This window comes from Halichoeres trimaculatus, unplaced genomic scaffold (genome assembly GCF_033239565.1).
Source record: "Halichoeres trimaculatus isolate MK-OKI-2021-1 unplaced genomic scaffold, fHalTri1.1 fHalTri1_scaffold_20, whole genome shotgun sequence".
Classification (NCBI taxonomy): Eukaryota; Metazoa; Chordata; class Actinopteri; order Labriformes; family Labridae; genus Halichoeres; species Halichoeres trimaculatus.
The window spans coordinates 16,245,406-16,267,201 of NW_027437198.1; the positions used below are offsets into that span (position 1 = coordinate 16,245,406).

Below are 21,796 nucleotides of genomic sequence, written 5' to 3' on the forward strand. Positions count from 1 at the left end.
TTGGTTTCAGCTTGCGTCACCACACTGATCTGACCATGACACATCCAGCACCATGTGACCTCAGTTATATAAGATTAAGTTATATCTCACCTGGACCAAGCTCTACCCTCAGAGTCATTTTACTGCTTTAATCTGCTCACGTTGCCTACCTTAAATTGTATTATCCACGCACAGCTGCACTGCTCATCTCTTAATATCCAGAACACCCAGGCTTGTCCTGCCCCGCCCCTTCCTGTTTCTCTCTGCCTGCGCAAGTTCAACAATCTTAATCAACAGCGCGTTTAATAAAGATGACTCAGTAACACAACGCCTACTGAAAAAGTTTCACCTGATTTCATTCTCTCAACAGGTGAACCAGGTGTGGATGGTTGATTGCGATGTAACAAAGAGAGTGTAGATATTAAGATCTGCACCAAGACGCTGCACAAACTTCTATATTTAAGAGATGTTGCATGGAAGAGTCACATATTTCTCTCTTTTTTCACCAGCAAAGCATGTTTTGGGACACAAGTTGTTTAATGATTTTAGAAAACAGTACTATCTAGCTTGAAATAAAGCAGGAAGAAGCGCAGTTAGCCTAGTGGTCTCAGTAGTGCTCTGTGGGGTTAATCCCCGTGCAGGTGGTCTGGGTTTGGATCAAACCTGTGGCCTCTGCTAGGCGCTACCCAAGTAGCTGCCTGTTGCAGCAGCTCTCTCGTCTTTGTCCGTTTCTTGTAATTTTTTGTCTCTTTTTCGTCATCTTTGTATTTGGAGTGGATCATCACTTTGTATGGTTCATTGTCGGTCACGGACACCAAACTTTGTGTGGCTTCGGCGATATTTTTTACTACTTTTCTCCTGTGTTTGTCTGGAGATCCTACATGTAACCATGGCTGCATTGTTTACATGCAAAATTAGCAGTTAGCAGCCTGTAGCTTGTAAATGCTAACTAGTGTAGGGCTTGATGATTTCCCTCGAGCTGAGGAGGAGGAGGTGAGGACGAGGTGCTGGTTCTCGGATGTGAGCTGGGAGGTGACGACGTGGACCTGTCCTTCATCCATCGTTGTTGGTAACGTGGGATCTAGTTTCGGGGGATGGACGAGCTAGCTGTGCTAACCCAGCGGCATCGTGCTGTTCACGGACGTGGCCGACGGAGCTGACATCGGACGCCGGCGACACATTAGAGGAGCTTCGCCTGCTGTGAGCAGACAGGATCCAGGAGACAGAGACTGAACAGACTTCCGGGAAGGCTCAGTCCTGGACCCTGTGGAGGTGGAGACTGGCTGGGCTGGAGAGTGGTGGACGAGTGGTGGACGGGATGTCGTCATCTAATTTCTTATGGACTTTTTTTTGCACTTTCTATACTCTTTCTTACTTTTGTTTTCTTAAATGCTGCGGTGACTCCTGAATTTCCCCTCGGGGATAAATAAAGTATTTTCTATTCTATTCTATTCTATTCTTTCCTGCATGTGACCCCTGGCTCTCGCCCTGTTTCCTCCACTGTTCATTGTACTCTCCTAACCCATAAAAGCCCAATAAATAGCCTAAACAAAGACAATAACGCCAAAAAAAGAGGGATTGCAAAATTGGTTCTCAAGCACACCTGTGTGTAACTCTGTACCCCTTAGCTTAGCTCCGATATTGGTTTCAGGAAACTTCCACAAGAAAAAAATTATGCTAATGCTTCATTTTGAAGCCAGTGGTTTTCAAAGTGGGGGCCATGGCCCCCTGGGGGTGCTGCCAGGGAGTCCAAGGGGTTCCTCAAAAAATTGGAGGGAAGGGAAAAAATAGAATCTAATTATTCATTTTGTAAAAAAAATATTTGTAATTATATCCGGGGGGTTTTGTGACCATTTTCTCTGAACATGCAAAGCGTGAAGTGCTTGGTTTACATGTCTTGGATTGTACCTATAGACTTGTATATAAATGGACAGTGTGGCTCTGCTATTTCCCATTGTACGGTTTTGAAGCCAAAATGGTGCAGCCATTGGCAGCAATTGCAGCCAGAGTCTTCGCAGTAGAGACTGTCAGGGATTCTGGGAGAATCTGAGTGGAGCTGGTTGACAAAAATGATTTTTTTTTTTCTTTCGAGTGTCTAATCACTTCTTGACTCTACCTCCCAACATATTTTAAAATCCCTGAAAAAAAAAACACAAGAACCGCAGCTGTCAATCATCGTTAAACGTTACGTAAAGCCTCTTGTTAACCTCTTATAACTAATGAAAACAAAACTATTCACTAAAAAGATGACTTGAATACAAGACAGCCAATGTCATCTTCAAATCACCACAACAATCGGGCGTGAGAAACATTTCTACGAGGAGTAATATTTTTTTATGTTTGACCACAGCCCATCTGGAATGGCTGAAAAACCAGAATTTTTGACCTATGCTGCAGCCAGCCACCAGGGGGAGCAGTTTTTGTGGAGACCTCACTTTGATCCGAGCAAGCGGATGTCCATTTTTTTTACAGTCTATGATTGTATCAATCCGCACCTTGTGTGACAACTGCAACTTTAGCATGACGATGTCATGATCTGTGTTGACCTGGCAGTTGGTGCTGATAATTATGCTATCTAAAAAACTGAACTGAACTTTGAGGCTCTTCTTCTGTCTAACTACTGGCTACATGCAAGAAAAGAATTTCTTACCTTGGCTGACAGAGCCCTGAAATACCTTGTCTCTTTTGCAACAACCTTCTTGTGGGAGTCTGGCTTTTGTTTGTTAATAATTTCACGTTTTAAACAAATGTTATAATGATTTAAAAGTGAATTAAAGTTTGAAAATACATTATTAAAGTTGACATTTCTTTATATATTTTGAAACAAAGGGGGTCTCTGGCCAGAAGCAAATGCTGTTTGGGGGGCCTTGGCATAGTAAACTTTGGGAACCCCTGTTACAAACCTTCACCAGAGGGGTGAAGGCCTGCCTCTTTGCCTGTGTCAAGATTGATTGAAATGTAGGATTTTACTGCCATCATCACCATCAGATTCCCCCCTCTAAAAAAAAAAAAAAAAACTCAGACTACTTCCATGTTTTATACAATTTATGGTCAGTGCTGCTGTGCTGACACCTCCAGCTTCAGCTCTGTTTTGATAACTGCCAAATAAAAGTCCCCTTTGAAACAAAAAACCTTTAAAACACAATGCCTTTAAAAAATAAAGTAAACGACAAAACAAGAACTACATCAAAACCAATTTATCCTCCCACTGAGCCGCGACAAAACACAGTGTCCATCATCTAAGGTATTTGTCAGCTAATTTAAAGTGGAAGAGACGCTCTGTGCAGTATGGGTCATAACATTTGTTTTTACCGTGCCAGGGCTCCTCGTTCAGCTGATTTTATTACAGAAAATAGCTTTTACAGCTCCTGACCTGCACGTCCACCTGGCTGCAGTTTACACTCTCAAAACGCATTCCTCTCTGCAAACATCCTCCAGCTTGTGTAACGTCTATCTTTCCGCGTGCGTGTGTGTGTGTGTGGGTGCAATCTCTGCATTGCTGCTGTTCCTGAGGCCAAAGCTGGAAGACAGAGGGAAGGAGTGATGCAAACGAAGAGATGGAAGGAAAGGGAGCTAGGCGAGGACACACAGACAGAGAGAAAGAGGAAGAGTGAGTGCAGGGATGCAGAAAGAATGAAGGGGCAACTTCAAAACTTTGTAGCACAAAATAAAACTTTCCTCACTCCAGGACAGAAACCTAGAGGGAAAAGCCAAAAGAAAAGGATGACGATGGAGAAAAGTGGGGAAATATACTCACACAAAGCGCTAACAGCTCTATTTCCTCCACATATTAATCGATTCCCTTTGAGAAGCGCGAGGCCATTCCTCATCTGCAAGACAGCTGCATCTTTCTATCGGAATAACACACACACTCCAACATGCAGGAGCAGCTTACACACATATGCGTATGTATGCGCTTTCTATAACAGACACTTTAATACAAACAACAAATAGAAAATGGTGAAGTGGAATCTGCCAGGGAGTCTCTCTGAGGTGATCGGATGTCATTATCGTAGTCTGAGCCCACACACACACACACACACACACACACAGACACACACAGCCAGTTTTACACAAATGCACACTGCCTTTGTGAGCAAAATATTGAAACACACACATTTACAGTTGTGTATGTTTTTTGCGCAGAGGTGTGTGACCACACAGAGTGCCCTGCGGTTAAATGACAGTTTGATTTCAGACAAACAAAAACAAACATCTCCGCTCTGTAATCGTACGAACTCATAAACAATGTCATGAAATGTTATTTCTATCCTCTCTATTTATCTCTCTTAGTCCCGCCCACTCATTTTGATTTGACAAGAGCAGAGAGTGACAAACATCTGAGTGCCTGTGTGTGTGTGCGTTTTTGTGTGTGTGTGTGTGTAATTCTACTGCCTGAGGGGAGACAACAACAGGGATGGATGAATAATGTCCTTTGATCACAGTAACACACAAACACACACACTCACATATGTTTGCATCAGTTACATGACTGCTGACACTTACATGGAGTGTGTTTTTTTTTACTTCCAAAACATACGTACACAGTGGAACATGTATACATGAAGTGATGAAGTTCATCAATATGCGTGATCAGAAAACACTCTTCACTACCCCAGCACACATTGATCAGTCTCACCATTATGGATCAATAAATTACATAAAAAAAACCCACAGCCTGGGTGTGTGAGTGTGTTTGTGCTGGATGTGCGACCGTGCGTCATCGTTTTAACTCAATTAATTAAATGGAAACATTGAGCAGGAGGCTGATAAAGGCTTTTTGTTTTCACTATTATGAAAGTCCAGTCAGTCAGGGACGGACTCAGAGCGTGGTGAAGGCCCACTCCGATTGGTCACACGAGGCACCAAATCATGACTGATTATCTGCCCGGTCAAAGGTCAGACTTAAGTTCAAGTCTACTCAGACAGCCTTTTCTTTTTTTCTGTTTGAGTTTTTTTTTCTAAATTTGAAAAAATTCCCACATAAGCATGCTAATCAATGAAGAGCTGTGTCAATCATTACAGGCCAGTTTGACTACCAAACAATATTGAAAAAGTGTGCCTAAAGGGGCCGTGAGAACTGTCCAATAAAAGGTTGAAGACTAGATTTTCCATGAGCACTAGCACCAGTTGCTGTGAAAAAAAAATGTCCAAAAAAACATCAAAAAAACGTCCAAAAAAAAGTATTTTGGGACAGATAACCTGATTTTAGATCCTGGATTACAATCAGGCATAGGAATAGAGGTGACCTTTTTTCTAGAGAATGATACATTTACAAGATCACAGAGAAAGAGCTTGAAGGGACTTTGATGATTGTGTATTTTGAATTCCCATATCTTGAAAAATATATATAAAGTAACAATACTAGATGTTCGGACCAAACGTGTGCTGATATTCAAACAGTTTCTTATTCATATGTTTTATATGTTTCTGTTCCGAAAGTAGCACAAGCTTTTCATGAAGATCTTCACAAGACTTGGTGAAATTATGAGGTCATCACATAAGGATCCCTTATCAGGTTTATGACACATTGAAGACCGGGCCTCAACTATTAAGGTCTGCCTATAGCGCAGCCTCTGACAGGTCTTCAGAGGGCTGGCCAATCAGAGGGCTGGCCAATCAGAGGGAAGGGGGTTTGTGGAGCAGGGAGCCTTAAAGAGACAGCAGCTAAATTGTAGCAGGTTAGACAGAGGCTGAAATAAGGGTTTTCTAAGACACTAGTGTGAATACAAAAGTGACTTTTCTTAGCAGTTAATAATAAAAAGCAACTAGGGGTGCACCATAGGGACAAAAAATTACTCAAAAAAAGCACAATACCCCCTGTTTAATAGACATGTATCACAACATATTTACCAAGCTTTACTGCTATACTACACGGCATTAATCACAAATAAGAATCATTTGTGAGTTTTTCATTGTTATATATTCCTAAAAAAAGTAAAAAAAAAATATCAAATTTAACTTCTGTTTAAAAAACAACTCAGCATTCCAGAGGAATAAACCGGGAATGCTGGAACGCTTAACTGTAAATATAGCTGTATGAAATGTGTGTAGCGTCACACACATTAATCATATTCATTAGTTTGTTTGAATCACTGAATAATTAATCGGCCCATGTAAATGAAGTGTCATTTGCTCAAGACGCTCAAGGGATGAAATCTGATTTCAAGTGTAAACCTTTGTGTGTGTGTGTGTGTGTGTGTGTGTGTGTGTGTGTGTGTGTGTGTGTGTGTGTGTGTGTGTGTGTGTGTGTGTGTGTGTGTGTGTGTGTGTGTGTGTGAGTGTGTGTGTGTGCGCGCGCGTCAGTAAAGACATCACTCTGCAGGGGCATAAACACAAACATGCATGTACATTTGTCTATTCAGAGAAACACTAATGGGGCTGCACTATTTTTAACCTACTTGAACAGATTTCAGGATTTCTTGTGTCGTGAAGTGTTTGTTTTAGTCTTCAGGAGGCTGAGTGGGGCATCTCCCATCGCTGCTGTCAACACATCTGGTGCAGACAGACCACAGTTTAATCTTAGTGGCGTGTTCGAGAAAAGGAGAGAATGAAAACAGCTGCAGCAGCCAATGAGAGCAGACTCACTGCATGTTTCGAATAACAAATACTGAAAGAGGTTTAAGTAACACAAAGTGGATATTGTTAGAGACCAACATGGTCACGTTCCCAGGATTTATTACGGAAGAAGTCAATAACTGTTTAACATGAGAGTTAAATCCTGGAAATGGAACAAGAGTAAGGTAAGAGAAGAGAATCTGCAGAATCCTACAGACTGAAACATTTCTTCCTCCCACCCAGTTTTAAGGAGCTGCCGGGATGCTATCTTCAAGCTGAATTGCTGAGAATGCAGCGAGAGAAGACATCTCTTTCCTTAATCAATAATGTATTCTTTTCGATACAGGAAAGTGATGCATTATTCAACAAAGGGCCAAGAGTATGGATGGGACTAACGCAGAGCGATGCCGCAACATTTATCTAATTAACAAGCAAGAATGAAAGATGAAGGGGCAGATTGAGATGGCGAAAAGGGACGAAAGACGCTCAGAATATAAAACAGATGAAGAAAAGGAGACACTGGAGAAAATATGAGGCGTAAAAAAATGTGGCAGTCTCCAGAGGTTGGCGTAAAAGTGGCTTTCATTGAAAGTCTTCAGCACCAAGAGATTTAGCCTCAACAAAAAGCAAAGGAAGACACTCTCAAAGTTCCTCGTTGCATGCTGAGGCATCAAAGCAAACGCAGGGACAGTTCACACGTCTGAGCACACACAACTATAATCATGAATAGACAAACACACCAAGGGTCTTACGAGGCGTAATCATTGGAGGCGAAGCTTCTCCTCATATTTCACATGGGGATTTAAGAAAATCTGCAAGGAACAAGGCAGCGGAGGGACTAATACTTCAGAGGGTAACCGTTTAAACCTGAACCTACACAAGCTGAGGAGTTATATAAACTTAAAAAGAGTGTAAACCACCGTGTAAACCTTACGAAGACAGGATCCAGAGGAGGACAAGAATCCTCATCACTGTTTGGAATGGAGACACACACACACCTCTTAAAACACATTAAACTGTTGTACTTGGATAATACCATCACAACCATTTTCTGCAGACTTAGAATATAAGAGTGATGAGTGACATGTACGGCGCACAGACTGTATAAAAACATGAACGGCACAACAGATCTCCCAAAGTGAAGCCAAAGTAGGAGTGTCAGTGTGTCCACAGGCTTTTAATTTGGAAAGTCAGGTTGAACATCACACCCCGACCGATCGATGTGTCATGAAGGGCTGGCCGGTATGTGACAAAAAATTACATCCCCTTTTTTTTTTCTTTTTTTTTTTTTTAGATTTTGATGGTATCACAGTAAGCCACTTTTTTTTCTTGTTTCGTGTGAAAGTGTTGCTAGTAGTTTGGTAGTTTCATAATACCAAAGCATTTGTTTTGCAGACTGGGATGAATACTGCATGGGGACCTCTGGTAATTTGATGTGGCACATTCCCTTGCCTGCAAATCACTAGATTTTTTTCATGTTTCTGACTGAAAACGCTGCCCATTTAATAATTCTAAAAATCAAAAGCTATGATGCAAAAGATCAGATAATGATTATGATATAAGATTATTGAGTTTTATTCAACCATCACCAATATTATTTTAATGTGCATGCGTGAGTTTGCGAAGCAACAATGACCCAATGCTGTGATCTGACTTTTATTCTGAAGACTTCAAAAAGGAAAGGCAGTTCGCCGTATTCAGCTGCTGACATAACGGCAATGTGGTCATCATTTCTCCACATCTCTGGATTTATAGAGCAACTATTAAATAAAAGATCTGACTCATCATACATGTCTAATAAGCTATATTTCAGTGCAATAAAAATTAGAGAAACCATTGCTGTTTTAACAGTTGAATTTAAATTTTATCACTGATACGATCATGTTCTCTGAAACAGCGTGTTAGCGTAACCTGTAACACACGGAGAGACTCTGAGAGCTGAAGAAAGAAATATGCGTTTACAAGGTCATGTCTGTGCAGGATCAAAAGTGGTATTAGTTTTGGTGTTTGAATCATGGAGATTTATGCTACTTACTGAAACTACAGGGGCAGTTTATGTGTTAAACTATGTTTAACTGTAGCTGTAACAAAGCACATGCAGCGCTGACACACGAAACGCGTGGCACACGGAACCAAGAGTCAAACATGTTAGTGAAGAGGGTTGATTGACAGGCCCTCTGGAGGCCTGTCAATAAGGGGGGAAGCTGATTTTTGAGGGGAGGTGATGACATCACTAAATCGAGTCTGGTGAAGATCTTGTGCTTTGGTTTCACTCTTGAGACAGAAGCGTGTCATCCATTTTTACGTACAGTCGGCAGTCTAGAAGTTCTAGAAAACTGTTGAGCTGTTGAGGAGGACTCAGAGGTAAATTGTGTAATTTGAGATTAATAGGGACACTTAGAATTTGTCGGTAAATTAAAATTTGAAGTATCTGAATTATCCCCCCCTTCTACTTGATAATGAAATCCCTCAAAGATATAAAATTGACATTAAAGTCAGGTTTTCCTTCCAATTATTTTTAGTGATTTAGTGCCTGGTTTATGAACTGGTGATTGGATGAAAAGCAGCTCTATGAAGAAGTCCCATTAGTGTTGGATTAACTGGTCAGCTCTTTCCTCTGTTTCCTGACAGAGTGAGAACAGAATGGAAAATATAATTGGGAATTTAATTGGCAGTAAAAACAATCACTTACCGCCTTTTTTACGACTAAGTTAAATTGTATGACAGCTATTATTTCGCAAATCACATTAAATAAGATTAAGCTGCAGCTCTGCAGTGGTCAGAGTGTGTGTTTCAATTTCTGGTTGGCGTGTTTTGATAGATATGACCTCAAAATTTTACATCTTCGGCCTTGATCTGATCTCTTGCTTGGATCTTAGATTCTATTTGATTTATTATTAGAAAACCCATGATGCTAATCCTCTTAGGAGTCCTCAGATACACAGTAAATTAACTGTTATCAAGGGGAAAACGCTGCATCCCCCAAATGTCCTTAAGAATAAGTTTAGGATCATAAAAATGTCACAGTAGCAACTGATCTTGGTTTAACAAAATGATATATTTGACAGGTAGAGTTCTTCTTCAGTGAAAGTAACACATGCTGTTCTTCTGCCTGAGTTTTCATGAGAACCATTTTGATGAAGGTCCCAAAAAAACCTTGAGATAAAGATTTAAAGCTAGCACAGATAGACAGATGAGCACAGAGGAAAGAAGTGAAAGAGGGAGAGAAAACAAAGAGATCACAAAGTGGTGGCTCGAGCGCTTTAAAGTGGATTATTTTCCCCTCATCTGTTCCTGCAGAGGAAACACTCTGGCTGTCAAGAAGCTGAATTGCTGCTGTTTCAATGACACTACCTGACAGGGGACAGGAGTTGCGCGTGCATGTGTGTATGTGTGTGTGTGTGTGTGTGTGTGTGTGTGTGTGTGTGTGTGTGTGTGTGTGTGTGTGTGTGTGTGTGTGTGTGTGTGTGTGTGTGTGTGCTGCTGAAAAGGTGGCGTGTGGCAGGTGCCAATCAGGACATTCTGTAATTCCCTTCCACTCAGCCTCGCCTTTGGTCAAACTGAGGGATTATCCCTCACCCCTTCATATCCCCACTTCCTCCTCTCACCTCCTCCCTCTCTCCTCTCCTCTCCCTCCTTTTAAAGGTACTGCATAATAGATCCACAAGGAGCCACCACAATAACTTAAATCCATTAGCATATTTACTTCACATAGGACCAAAAGTGACCTCCATTCGGATATTTCTTCTCAGAAAACAGGGCTGGATTGGTGGGAAAATCTGCAGGAGCGTCTGGAGAGAGATTGCTTTATAGCATGAAATAAGAAAGAGGAATGCTTTTCTTTCAGTGCCACTGGAGCTAAAGATTTGTGATTTTCTGGCACTGGCGGATCAAGAAGAAAAAGAAGGGTTTAGAGAAATATTATTTATCCTCTTCAGAAGAGTCAAGGAAAAGTCAAGAGCACACTTGTGGCAGTTGGCTGCGGGAGAAAGCTCCAGGGTTTCTCAAAGTGTGGTCAACACTTGGAGAAAGAGTCACCCTCATCAAAGTGTTGGATTGAGCACAAGAGTTGCATCTCTAGTTAGAAATCATTTGACGACAAATGTGTGCAAAATGTGGCATCTGCACAGATAGTCAGAGTTAAACACACTCATGGATCTGCAGTATGGAGGCTCAATCTGTTGAAATATGAGAACCAACCAAGACTTGTGCACCTTCAGAGCCTTTAAAGTTCACTTCACCACGCAGTCACTGTTAGCAAACAACTTCAACACCCACTCCTTCTAAATCTCACCAGTCATCTCTTCTTCTTGCTCTACTTCAGTTCGATACCTGCTTTCTAAACGCTTTCTTCCTCCACCTGTTCCCTCCTTTTCAGGTACTTACCTAACCCTCCTACCTGCTGCTTCCTCCACACCACCTTTTTTCACCAGCGCTAACCTGGTTCTTCTTTGTGTCTACTGCAGTATGAGGTAAAGCTGGAGCCATTGGAGAACGACTTAAAGGTAATCACTAAATCTATCAGTTCTGCACATTCAATCAGTTAAACCAAGCATGCAGAAGTCTCCACACCAAAACACAACCTCATTCATCCTTCAACATCCACACACACACAGATTTGACCTGCACCACCTTACCTTATCAGCCATGATCATGGAGGAGCCTCCGTGGATTCCCAGGATGGGGATGAGCGTCTGTGAGGAAATAAAATCCAAAATCTGGGCGATGGCCTCCTGGTCAGTGCCATCCCCAAACACCACGCCATGGATCTTAGTCCCAGACATCAGGTCGCACATGTGGTTGATGATACTTTTCGGGTCGGTCTCATTGATCAGCAGCGTCACCACGTTGACGTCGATGGGGTCCTCCTTGCTCCACAACGCCCGGATGTCCCGGTCTGAGATGTAGCGTGTGCGTCCCAGTATCACGGCAATGTTCAAAACGGGCACTTTATCCGAGCCACCACTGCTTCGCTGCTTTTGAGCCGCCGCAGGATCAGCGATCAGGGTCACTGCCACCAGGAGAGCCAGGGACAGCAGCACACTATCACTGCCACAAGTGCTGCTCCTTCTACTCCTCCTCTTACTCCTTTTGCTGCTGAGGGACATACTGCCGAACCACTTCATCCCCTGCATGGAATGAGGATGAGCAAGAGGAGAAAGAGATCAAAAAGGGAGGAGATGGGAGAGAGATGAGAGGGGAAGATGATGGTGGAGAGAAAAAAGATAGGAGATAAATTGTTAATGCGCTGCTTTTGAAGGCCACTCATCCAGGTAGAATCTCTTTTTTTTTGATCCACTTCTTCTCAGTGAGGTTATTAAACACATAAACCTTGTGGGGAGGGAGTCGGCCTTGAGAGAAAGTTGCAGAGGACTCTGTGAAAGAGAAGATGACAAGTATATTCTTTATGGTCACGACTGCTCGCATCAGATGATTCAGGAGCAAGCTGTTCTGTTTGGAGGAGGCTGGCAGCCATTTAAACTGTGTACAGGTGTAATATCAACCCACAGCTTACATTGATTTTCACTTGTAAGGGGGCGCTGTGACTGACAGCAACAAACTAACTCTGCTGAACATTTGTGTGCCAACAGTGCTCTCACATTTCCTGCCTGGAGAGTTTTATTCAGTCTGTTTTTGCATTTGTTAATTGTTAATTTCTTAATGTCCCATCATAAGTGCACAAGTAAGAAAGCCGTCCTGGAACAAATAACTGATTGTTTTAAGGCATCAAAATAGTAGATCCTTTGTTTTGTTTTGTCACATGCTAAACCGACACTGAAGCAACACCAATCTATCGGGTGTTCAATCCACCATTTCCAGACTGAGGTATGTCAAAAATCTTTTATTAATCCATCCAGTATTAGAATCCTCCATATTAACGAAGAAGACAAAGAGAGACAATTGTTGTGGCAGAAAGTTCCAACAAGTCTGGTTTCCTAGAAACTAGGCACTTGGCAAGACGAGCATGTTTCACAGGAAACAGTGTAACAACATGAAGTATCTTTTTTTTTTTTTCTAGGAAGCTAGATTTAATAAAACAGGGACTCCAGTGCTTTTCCTTTAAAGAGTAAAACATGTTACCAAAGAAGTGTCCACACTCATGCCTTGATATCACTCGAGGCCTGTCTATCCAGGTTTGTATAGATGAGATTGAAGATGTGATTAAGGTTTTTGTCTTCAATAACCAACAAAAGGCTGCTGAACTGATCCTAGGCCCAGTCGTATTATTGCTCAAATACAGCAGATGCATCTCTGATCACGCTCCCCTCCACTGTGTGTTGACAGCATGTCAACTCATACCGGCTGTGTGTTCAGTCCAGCACTTCGCAGGAAACAAGGCAGCTGGAGTCGCAAGAATGAGGAGTTCCTACACTTCCCAATCCATTAAGGAGTCTCTCCTTATTTTTGTTTGGACTTTAAAACCTCAAACTTGTTGAGGTTTGTTTGTTGCTGTAGTCAAGCTAAATAAGTTACTGTTATGGCAGTTTTTGTTTTATTATGAAAGCCAGTAGACGTATCTTTGCCAACTTCCTGTCTCCCTTGATCGCCTTTTTGTCACATTGACTCACCAGTTACAGCATCCAGAAAAAATTGGATTGTTAGTAAAATTTGTAAAAACAAACAGAGAGAAAGTATTGCAAAGATCTTTCTCTATCAGCAGCAGCTCATGGTGAGGCTTTTCTAGCAGATATGAAAGCCTGCACTGTAATACTAAAGTAGGTAAGTTCTAGTAAGTTCTTTTTTCTTATTAATAATAATAATACATTTTATTGGTAAAGCCCTTTTTATCGAAGAATCTCAAAGTGCTACAACTTCATAAAGACAGAGAAGAATAAATTAGAAAAGACAAGAAGATAAAAGGGGGCAATAAGACAGTTAACTCAGGCTTAAAGCTTTCCTAAGGAATGTTTTTAGCCCCTTTTTGAAACAGTCAGTGGAATTTGTGGCACCGAGGGTGTCAGGGAGGGCATTTCAGAGACATGGGGCAGCGGCACAGAAGGCCCTATCACCCATAGTCCTCAACCTGGTTCGTGGTGTTTGAAGGAGGTTTGAGTGGGTGGAGCGGAGGGAGCGTGTTGTGATCTGTGGATGGATAAGTTCTTTGAGGTAGGAAAGGGCATGTTCATAGATGCACTGGTGTGTAATGAGGGAAACCTTGCACTCAGTCCTGGTGGAGACGGGAAGCCAGTGGAGTGACTGAAGAATGGGGGTGATGTGATCATGTTTCCACACTCTCATCAGGATCCTAGCTGCAGAGTTCTGGATGTATTGGAACCTCTGCAGGCTCTTGCTAGAGATCCTGATGAGAAGTGCGTTACAGTAGTAGTTGTTTCAAGTAAAGTCCATCTGTCAGACTGGCTATTCAGCAGTCATTTTTGTCCCTTAACACCTTAAAATTGAACATTTTTTTTCTGGATTTGTCAAGAGAATGTGGCTCAAATTAGGCCTACTATGATCATTTTACCAGAAATGAGACATAAATACTTATTTGGATTCCAGTTTTAAAAGGCACATCATTATTCTCAGAAATGTACAACTATGTTCAAACATTAGCGACTTCTTTTTGCAAGTATACTCTTTTTTGATTGTATTTTGGTAAATTGGCATCTTAATTCTTAGAATTGGTCATTGTGGATCTTCTACTATAGTTGTAGTGTGCTTACCATGAGCTGCTGCTGAGTTAGCTCAAAATCGTAGTGCACGCACAAGAACAATAAACAAACAATGATTGCTGTGCACCGGTACATAAAAGTTTCCCAACACAGTTGCTTTGTGTCCACACAATGACAAAAAGTCTTGCAAAAGTTTTTGCAAACCTTTGTTGTTACTGACCTTCTGTCTATGTGTGTCTGTAACAATAACTGCAGAGAAAAAAAACTGTTTTAAAAAAAAAACCCTCTTACCTACAGACAAGGCTTAATATTATTATGTCCCTGATGGATTTACTGAAATGTTTTGGGCTGACTCTCAAATGTGAAGCTCTAAAGCTAATGCATGCCAGGTGTTGCTCATAATTTTGAATCCATGCCTAATAGAAGAGTCACCAATTTGCAGGCTTAACAATAATAGAATTTTATGGAATGAACTGGCATGAAACTGAATCACAAACATCCTCTGCAATAAAAAAAGAAGATCTGAATAATTTAACCGAGAAAGGGCGCAAAAGACACAAACATCAGAGCATGTTGATGATTTTTGAGTATTTCTTTACTCTAATGTTTAAATGATGCATAGACAAAGCAGTCACACACACACACACAAACACACACACCGAGTAAATTCTTATCCTGGAAGTAAGTAAGAGACAGATTACATAAAGGCTAAAGACAACAGATGAAGATTAAGCGGTGATATATTGCTGCCGATAGCACTTAAGGTCTTAGAAAGCAAGGTGGAGTGTTGTGGAAAGAGGCAGAGTGTGTAAGTGTGTGTGCTTAGAGGGGTTTGGGCTGAAAAAAAACTGTTTTAGTAAACACGTAAATATGAGACAGTGACAAAGTCGGAGCTCAGAAGGCGGCAGCTGTTACTCCGCACCAACCAGAGCAGGGATCACGGTGACATCAGATACAAATCATAGCCCCCTCACCCCCCTCGGTCTCCTGACAGAGATAACTCTCACTGGACCTCCTTGGATGTAATGTTCAGGGAGCATTAAACATTGAGTCAGCGAGCGGGTCTGTAGGTTTATCATCAGGCGTAAGATGTACGAGCAGGTGTGCTGGACAGTAGAGCGTGAGCGAATCACAAGGGCGTAAAACATATGGCTACATAATGTGTCCATGTGTACAGCTGACGATTTATGGATTCACTGACAGGACCGTGTGTTTTTGTGTCGGTGCAGAGCTGGCTGAGGCATGATGGATGAAGGGGAGATGCCGTTTATCAGTCGGAGGTTGAAACTAGTATAGATTTGATCATTGAGATCACAAGATGGTGAAGAACTGGTTTTGTTTGCAGCGTTCAGATATTTACATAAGTGTCAAAACAGCAGAGTGAAGGCAGGAGAAGAAGTCAGTTAGTGTCTTCTTATAAATCACTTATTTAAAGGTGCAAGATGTGTATTTAGCCTGCCTTTTACTTATAATGGGCGAGAGAAAAAAAATCAAAAATCAGAATATCGGGATTTTTTGTTAGACAATATCAAAATCGGGATTCTTTTTTTTTTCAAATTCAAATTTTTCATTTGAGTCTTGGTTTATAAACTGGATTGGAAAAAAGGTACCACTTTCCTCCAGCAGAAGGTGAAATGCTTCTCTCTGACTCACGTGATGTGCATTTTATGGGAAAATATAGCTCCTGATATAGTCTGTAAACATTATCATCATCATCATTTAACTTTTTCCCTTGGTCTGGTGTTAAAGCAAACTAAAAATTGCAAAAATCATTAACAACAAAGAATCGCAATCAAATTGAATCGGCACCCCAAAAATCGTAACAGAATCGAATCACGAGAATAGCATATTGTCTCAGCCCCAGTACTTATCCTAACTGACACTAGTGTGTTGTCCAAATCCAATGATTTTTCTTTTGCCAAAAAGTTGCAAAGCAATATTTTGTGCACCGCCCACATCTACCAGCTGCTGCTTAGTTGGCATTCAGGGTTTTTGTAACAAACTTTACTTAAGCACCAAAACAAGAATCTTTTCTAGTGGTAGTAGTAGGAGTTGTTTTCTTGTCACTACATGTTGGAATAGTTTGAAATCACTGCTTGCTCCAAAGCATACATCTAAAATTATAGTTTTGTGTTATATTCTGTAAGCTAGGATTTGTCATACCTAGTGACTCTGTAACAAAATTGCGACTCCATTGTGAGCTGAATAATGCATGTGAGCTCACTGTGTCATCCTGTGTTTTGTTTTTCTTTTCTTTTTTTTTTTTCTTAAACAAGAACAGGACTGCTTGTCCCCACTGCGCAACTGAGCAGAAACGCTGTTAGAACAGTCTTGGGAATGAATCATCCAAATCTCAGTCCATTCAGTGCAGAAAGAAGACCACCGTCTAATGGATTCTTAGTGTCTCTGTCAGAAAGCTGTCAGATTTATTTACCCAAAAGCTGCAGGACGACGTGAAGGTTTGCTGATGCAATCATTTAGTTTTGATAAAATTTACTTCTAAGTGGAACGAGGGGAACTTTCTTTAAAGTACTGACCACCAGTGCCTCCAAGACAGCAGTATAAAGTGCAGAGAGAAGATATCCCATACTGGAGTTTTTCTATAAGGGGTGTTATAGGGGTGTGGAGTCACCTAATGCAAAAAGCGACCCCACTCTTGGTGCACTGCAAACATCCACTGGTTCTGCAAAGCCTGCTGGGATACATGATAACAGTATAAAATACTGAAGAGGACAGTAAAGCTAAAGCTTTGTCCCTGATATGGACCATCTGATAACAACCTGGCATGATTAGAAATTCTCTGTGCATCTCGAGTAGCCATTTTCCTGGGCAAGGCATGCTGGGATATGTAGTGAAAACACTTTCTAACAGCCTTGCATCCTTATTTGGTCTAATCATGCCTTTTAAGAGCATGGTGGTTCATTATCAAAGCTTTCATGAGGAACTTTTATTGCCTTATGTGGATTTTACCACTTGTTTCTTTGCTGATTTTGTCGTGTACAAGAAAATAAAATTTTTAACAATCAAATATGTCACTCACTGTGAATATCTGATATGAAAAGTGTAGAAAATGTGCACTTCATCCCTTGGTCTTTATCTACCTCAAGCAGCTGCCTTGATCAGTCGTAAAGAGACATTAGTGTTCACTTCCATCTGTTTTATGATCATCTAAAAACTCCTGACTGTAGCTTTAAGTTCATAGACTGTGGATTTAAGACAGAACCAAGAATGTTATCAAAATGCTGGACTCACAGGAAATGATCGAAGTTCAGATTTCAGCGCACAGGTGGTCAGTCAGTATCCAAATCAAGAGGCTGAGAAATCAAACACCGGTCAGAAACGATGAAAGAAACTTGAGGAGGTGCTGACAAAAATAAAGTGGAACAGACGGGAAGGAGGGCTGAGCTTGAATCCACACAAAAAGTGAGGTTAACAAGACACAGGTGAGACATATTAAGGTAATCAGGGGGTGGGAAACACAGGGAACAGGAAGTAAAGAGATGTGGAATTAGAGACGTGGGTGAGCTTCAACAAAAAAACAAGAAACAGGAGGTTGGTAACTACAGAAAATTGACATTTCAGGATGTAACAGAAGTTATGGTGTAATAAGATTCATAGTTAGTGCAACTTCTCTGCCAACACTTTTTGAATTTTCCACATGTGCCTGATTCAAGTGGAGCAGACTGATACAGAAAAACACCTTCTTGTTGGACAAGCATCTTCTGCTTTTTTTGTTGTTGTTGTTTTTGTTTGTTTTGCTGCTGCTATTGTCATGTGAATATGTTCAAGTTCCTTCCTGATACAGCTGGACCATCAGACTGTTCGAAAAACACTTTCCATCAGCAGTTTTTGGAGGTTATAGTTGAGTTAGGCAACCCACACAGTCTGGCAAATCTGTGCAGAGGAGCTGAAAAACACAAGCTCAATACTGTTATATAAATGCCTCCAAATGTACTCAGCACATACTGTATAGGCAGGAGTTTAGGCTTTTTTTCCAATATGATGCCTACCTGTGTTTTCATAAGTACAGTGCTGCAGTATCCTCCTCCTCCACCTCAAAAACAGTACACACAACTTCCGTATGTAGCTACACTAATAGTGCATGAAAAAAACACACTATGAAAGAGTCCAACTGGTACCAATTTGGCGCATTACAGTATTTATAGTAGCAGGGGACTTCATTGTTGACAAGATTATCTCTCAGTTCCAAAGGCTGGTGTGGAAATCTGACTAACAAAAGAGTGTTTTTCACTCACGCTCTCTTTCTCTATACTTGACTCAACCCTGCAGCATCACAGAGGGGGTTTCAGGCAGAGAAGAGGAGCAGGGAAATGAACAAAGGAAGACGGAAATGGGCAGATGAAGTGAAGGCAAAGCAGGGTGAGAGAAAAAGGGAGTAAATTGAGAAAAAAAAAAGAGAGTGAGAAAGAAGGAGCACCCTTTTTCTAAATAGGATTGGGGCAGTTGGTCGTCACACAAAGGCTACTGTTTGTTGGCTTCAGAGCAGTTAATGATGTTTGGCAGGCACATCCAAAATAGTGGCTCACATACACACACATACACACACACACACACACACACACATACAAACAGACTTCTATATCAAAGGCTCAAAACTCAAATAGTATCTGTGCAGAAAAGTCTTTCTATGGATGTAAGTGGCCACCAGCAATTTCCCTGCCTTAAATGCTCCTTGGTTTGGTGGCACGTACCAGAACTTGTACCAAAGCCAGGTGTGTCGTCACATGCCAACTTTTGTTTTGTTTTGTTTGAAGCCAGAAGCGCATGGTCTCCCTGTTGAAAATTGTGAAGCTTCAGCCTCTTTTGAATTCTGTGAAATGGGCTGTTTTTGTCCATTTGTTGCCAAAACTGGTCACAAACAGATCAAACGATATGGACTAATCTTTACATGCCTCTCTTCCCCTCTTTAAGCAGAACATGTTGAAATGTTGGATGATCTGTCCCCAGATGCTTTCATTGAGATGTTTCAGCAGTGTCTCAACTGGATTGTGACCAAAGAACAAACTTCACTGAAGCCAACAATGAATTTTAAGAGGGATTTAAGCAATCTGAAGTTGACGCAATTGATGCTTTTCTGGCAGAAAAGCAGTGTGAGTTTGTCTACAATCCACCTTGAGCAAGTCATACAAGTGGTGTTTGGGAACGACAAATCTGCACTTGCTGTAATGTACTCAGTGTAGCAATTTCTCAGTGTCCAAGAGTTTCAGATGACAATTCTCCCAGAACTCTTTTCTACAAAGCAATGGCCGTTGTTAACAGTCGCCCTTTGAATGTTAACACCATTAATGATCCAACATCACTTGAACCTTTATCTCCAAATTATTTGATATTTATGAAGTCCGAGATTGCTTTTCCACCCCCTGGCAACTCTAACAGAGAAGCAATGTATGCAACAAAATGATGGCGTATAGTGTGGTACGTAACAGAACAGTTCTGGAGCAGATCACTCATAACAGACATCAAACCTACTGTTGGTTGAAGTTGTTTTGTTTTATGTTGTTATTGTGGTTTTTGACGAATTCATTGAGCTCTTATCTTGTATGATTTAATTTTGCTGACTACACAATTTAAATTCAAACATAATTTGGTGGGAGTGTAAGTGGCCACAGACAATTTTGCTGCCTTTAATGCGTCTTGATTGGGTGGCATGCCCAGGAACTTGTGTAAAAGCCGGGTGTGTCATCACACGCCAACTTTCGTTTGAAGGCAGGGAGTGTAGGCTTGTGCGTAGGGGAAATCTCAAGCAAAGGGTAAACAGTATTAATCTTTGGTTCTTGGTTGTTTGTTTTTTGGCTTGTGTAATTCTATTTGAATGAATTTTGTTTTCTGTTTGTATTTTGTTAATCAACAAGTAGTGATAACCAAAGAAATGGGTCCAGTCTAGTCAAGTTTGCAAACGAACTGAGGCAAATGTATGAGGGTTTTTTTGTTGTTTGGTTTTTTTTTGTTTGTTGATTTTTTTTTATTTTTTTTTTTATACCTCAGTGTATGATTTAGGATTGTGACACTGTTTGTTTCATATTTTAACTTTGTAATAATAAATGATTTTTATTTTTTTTACTGATGTTTGTATGTTTTTAGTTTCACGGTGAAAAAATAAAGAAGATTGAGCACCAGTCAAACTCCACACTGTCAATGATACCAAGTGCAGCTAAAATGGAGTTTAAAATCACTTTCTCATTTGACAATTAACGACATTCACACAACAGCCGTTTGAAAAAGACTAAAGGGTAGTCTAATGTTATTTTTGAAATATTTTGGCTTTTATTGGTCAAGACAGCTGTAGAGAGACAGGAAATGTTGGGGAAGACATGCAGCAAATAGTGGAGACTGTGTGACGAGCATTAAAGCCTCTACATGTGGGTCATGCTGGAACCACTAAGCTCACAGCGCCCCTAACCTTTAATTTTTAACACTAAACCACTTTTCACTAACGAGTAATGAATATTACATTTAATGGTGAAGACACATAGGGACATCAAGCAATAAAAACAACACTTAATAACCCCTTGCTACATAGCCTGTGATAAAGCTACTGCTAGCACTCTGGATCGTGGACCATTTTGTTAGCTTGTAAGCAAATTCCAAGCAAGAATAATGTTAGAATCAAGTTTATTTATCTATTCACCGTATAAGTCTTTCTAGCTAACAGAAATATTAGCTTTCAGCTTCTTCCAACTTTACTCTTGTGTTAGCAAGTTAGCGACTGAACGCTAACACCAATTGTCATCTTGCTTTAGATAGGGGCAAATAGATTGAATGGATCTTTTTAAAATCCAAAAAACTCTCTACAGTCACACAAAATCACACACCAGCATTGAAGTCTTCTGTGGTACAACATTCACGCCAGTGTTTCTGCTCCACTCACAACTTGCCTTTACATGCATCAATAATTCAGTTGCATTATCTTTACATGATGATTAATATGATTACATTTACTGCTGCAGTGACATCCATTCTCTCTTCTTTCTTTCTAAATGGCATTAAAATTACATTAACATACTGAACACACTCTGTGGAGATGATTTATTTACAGAGTCGGAGCCAGGATGGTTGAAACTGTGGATGCTAAGTGTATGTTTTACTCACGACCCAGAGGATGCACGTGTGAATACATACCCTCCGGTTTGTAAAAGACTACCTGAGTGCTTTGGTTTTTCCACTTTTATTGTATTGTTAATGCTTCTCGGTTATTTTTAAAGCTTTCTATTGATGTGAACTCCAGATGTGGTGACATCTACACTGTTGCTAATGTTCTGATATAACTGCTGACACTTCAATGCATCTGCATTTGGGTTCCACCTCTTATCCCCTATTTTGGGATAATGAACTGCTATGCTGGTACCAACAATAAGTTAAGTGTCAGGCCCAGAAACTTATCATTTACAGTATCTGATGGATTTTGAGATTTGTGTATCGGACTTGGATCTTGAACAAATCCGCATTTTGGTTCGGCTTCTTACCGCCTTCTGAAATATCTGAATTCCTGACAAAAATAATAACTAACCAGTAAAAAGCAAAAATGGTGACCATTTACCATGATTCATGCAGATGATGGCTAGTGGGTGACTCAAGCCTTTAATCTTGAGCATATCTGAATTTGGGTTGTACTTGTCTGCATGTCT

At 40.8% G+C, this 21,796-nt stretch overlaps 1 protein-coding gene across 4 annotated transcripts in view; it reads right to left on the minus strand.

Annotated features, from left to right (window-relative positions):
- Positions 1 to 21,796, minus strand: part of grin2aa (glutamate receptor, ionotropic, N-methyl D-aspartate 2A, a) — a 176,062-nt gene that overhangs the window by 134,632 nt on the left and 19,634 nt on the right. For 2 of the 4 annotated variants that reach the window (XM_074695980.1, XM_074695979.1), the window contains exon 2: positions 11,175 to 11,666. In XM_074695980.1, coding sequence (XP_074552081.1) covers positions 11,175 to 11,663 — 489 coding nt within the window. In that variant the 5' untranslated portion in view covers positions 11,664 to 11,666. Of the gene's footprint in view, positions 1 to 11,174; positions 11,673 to 17,402; positions 17,536 to 21,796 lie in introns of those variants that run through there. The other 2 variants (XM_074695981.1, XM_074695978.1) reach the window with 2 other exon arrangements.